This window comes from Cicer arietinum, chromosome 4, assembly GCF_000331145.2.
Source record: "Cicer arietinum cultivar CDC Frontier isolate Library 1 chromosome 4, Cicar.CDCFrontier_v2.0, whole genome shotgun sequence".
Lineage (NCBI taxonomy): Eukaryota > Viridiplantae > Streptophyta > Magnoliopsida > Fabales > Fabaceae > Cicer > Cicer arietinum.
This window is the reverse complement of record NC_021163.2, coordinates 48,759,185-48,762,101: the sequence shown is the minus strand read 5'-3', so window position 1 is coordinate 48,762,101 and position 2,917 is coordinate 48,759,185. Positions and strand designations below refer to the sequence as shown.

The following is a 2,917-nucleotide window of genomic DNA, read 5'->3' as shown; positions in this document are numbered from 1 at the left end:
TATATATATATACACACATATGTATAATTAAATGTTGGAAACCTCTTGAGATGGACAGTGGCCCACCCCATTTCTCTCTAAGGTCTGAGCTAAGTTCATACCTAATTGGATAAAATACAACCATTTGTCGATTATCGAATTGTACAAACAACATGCCATATTAGAAGTAACATTGACCTTTCTTTGAACCCCAAAGATATAAAAATCATGAATAACAATATAAATTACAAGTTATAATTGCAATAACATAATTTATGTTATATTGAGAAAATAAAATATTATAAAATGAATGGAGTAAGTAATATAAAAAAGTAACATTATAATGGAACAAAACACAATAAAAAAGGAATAGGCTTACACATCAATGTGCACGTTTCTGGTAGTAATAATAGAGCAGAAAACTTCCTCATCATATATATAGTCTAATCAACAATCACTAATAATACTCCTTTTTCATCTTGAGATGAAACCATCTCTTTTAATTAATTAATTATTTAATCTCTCTTTCATATCATACACACTCACTCCTTTACTTGATTCCCTTGAGTCATTGAATCTAATTCCTCTCCTCTAACTCCTAAGCACCTCTCTTTAGTCTTTCCTTTCCTTTCTTTCTCTCTCTATCTCTCTTTTATCATAATAATTTATCTGTATAGATAGTGAAAGAGCATCTATGTATTTCATATATGTTGTTAGGTAATAGATAGACACAAGAACAAACCCTTTGTTTTTCTTATATCATGAGGTGTGATGCTTTGACTTTTCTTGTCTCTTAAAATCAAAATAGACAAAACAAAAAAATAAACCAATCTTCTATTTGGTAGTTTTTGCCCAGCAAGTTGCAAGAAGAAGCTGCAGCCCTATAAAGAATCAGTCAATTGCTTTATGTGAGAACCAAACTTTGAGCTTTGAATTAAGTTTCTCTTATCAACCTATCAACCTCATCAACAACATCATCTTCTCATTTTCTCATTTTCTTTAATTCACTAGAAAGGAGAAATAAAATCTCTTTTCACAAACAACAATCAATTTTCACTTTGTAAATTTTTTACTCTTTATATTTTGGGTTAGATTAGAGTATCTCTTGTATTTAAAAAAAAAAAAAAAGCAGTTCTGGCTAATCCTTGGTGGGCAGGTCATCAGGTAGGATTGCCTGGGGTGGATCATCATCCCCACCCATCAGGCAATCCACCTGGTATAAACAACAAACGCCACCACACCGAACTCTCAATCCACGAAACACGAAAAATTGAAGAAGATGAAGATGAAGAAGATGAAAGAGACATCGACGACGAACCAAAAGAAGGCGCAGTCGAAATCGGAAACCGAAGACCAAGAGGAAGACCACCCGGTTCAAAAAACAAACCAAAACCACCAATCTTCGTAACAAGAGACAGTCCAAACTCATTAAAAAGCCATGTGATGGAGGTAGCCGGAGGAGCGGACGTAGCCGAAAGCGTAGCCCAGTTTGCGAGACGGCGACAACGAGGCGTCTGCGTCTTAAGTGGAAGCGGCTCGGTTGCCAATGTCACCCTAAGACAACCAGCAGTACCAGGTGCTGTTGTAGCACTTCATGGAAGATTTGAGATTCTATCATTAACAGGTGCATTTCTACCTGGTCCTGCTCCTCCAGGTGCTACAGGACTCACAGTTTACTTATCTGGTGGACAAGGTCAAGTTGTTGGTGGAAGTGTTGTTGGATCTTTGATTGCTGCTGGTCCTGTTATGGTTATTGCTGCTACTTTTGCTAATGCTACTTATGAAAGATTACCACTTGAGGAAGAAGAAGAAGAAGACGTCGGCGGTGGAGGTGGTGGTGGTGGAATTAGTGCTGTCCATGGAGGACATGTTGGAGTTGGAGGTGGTAATTCATCTCCTTCACATGGAATTGGAAGCAGTGGAGGTGGTGGTGGGGTCCACATGCAGGGTGGACTTCCAGATCCATCTTCTTTGCCTTTGTATAATTTGCCAACAAATCTTGTTCACAATGGTGGTCAGGTGGGAGGTGGACATCATGAAGCTTTTGCTAGTTGGCCTCATGGAAGGCAACCTTATTGATTGAATACTATCTCTCTCTCTCTATTTATAAAAGAAATTAGTTTCAACAAAAGTTAATGTATTTGATTCAAATTTTAGATCAAATACGTTTATTTTTTGTTAACTAAACTTTCTCTTATATATAAAACCAGAAGGAGTGGTAATTAATAATATTATGGTAGATGAACCATGTCTGTGTGGATTAATTATGGTTGTGATGGTGTTTTCTTTTCTTGTTTGGAAGATAGACATGTTGAAGAAATAGGTTTAGAGTAATGAAATAAAAATATTTATAGTAGTACTTGTGAGGAGAAGAGGAAGCTATATGTTATTGTATAATTTATATCTATCAATGTGTGTGTTGTTTTGGTATATGATTATTAAGTAAGAACTTTCTGTATCTTTCTCTTTTGGTTGTGTTTGGAATAAAAAAGATGACGATGGGGCTTTTGTTTTTTTAATTGATTTTTTTCCCAATAGTTTATCATTTTTATTCTCCATGATCTATAGTGTTTGTTTACTCCTTGTTGAGTGTATTTTATTTTTGTTTCTTTAATATTTTTTATTTTGCTGTTGCATTTTATATAGGTATTTAATGCATGATTGGATCATTGATTAGACTTGGGAGATATGAAGATTAAGCTTGTTTTGTTTTGTTTTTTTTTAATTCCAAACTTGCACCAAAACATCCTTGGATTTCCTGTGAGAAAAATAATAAGATTGAAAAGATTCATAAGTGATTAGTTTCTTATACAATTTTTCACATAAGCTTAGGGTTTCTGAATTTAAGCTTTGTATACACTTTGCTTTTGTGATTGAAAATTTTCTTATTCTCTCTATCTCTCTCTCACTTCTTTCTTGTTAATTTGTTTGTTTTAGA

General features: G+C 34.5%; 1 protein-coding gene across 1 annotated transcript; it reads left to right on the top strand.

The window, feature by feature from the left end:
* The first annotated feature begins 449 nt into the window (after positions 1 to 449).
* Positions 450 to 2,498, top strand: LOC101503395 (AT-hook motif nuclear-localized protein 20). The gene has a single exon (XM_004497799.2). The coding sequence runs from the start codon at positions 1,423 to 1,425 to the stop codon at positions 2,056 to 2,058; it is 636 nt and encodes a 211-aa protein (XP_004497856.2). The 5' UTR covers positions 450 to 1,422; the 3' UTR covers positions 2,059 to 2,498.
* Positions 2,499 to 2,917: the final 419 nt, after the last annotated feature.

Coding starts and splice junctions, on each gene's coding strand:
- LOC101503395 (XM_004497799.2), top strand. CDS start 1,423: ATGGAGGTAGCCGGAGGAGCGGACGTAGCCGAAAGCGTAGCCCAGTTT.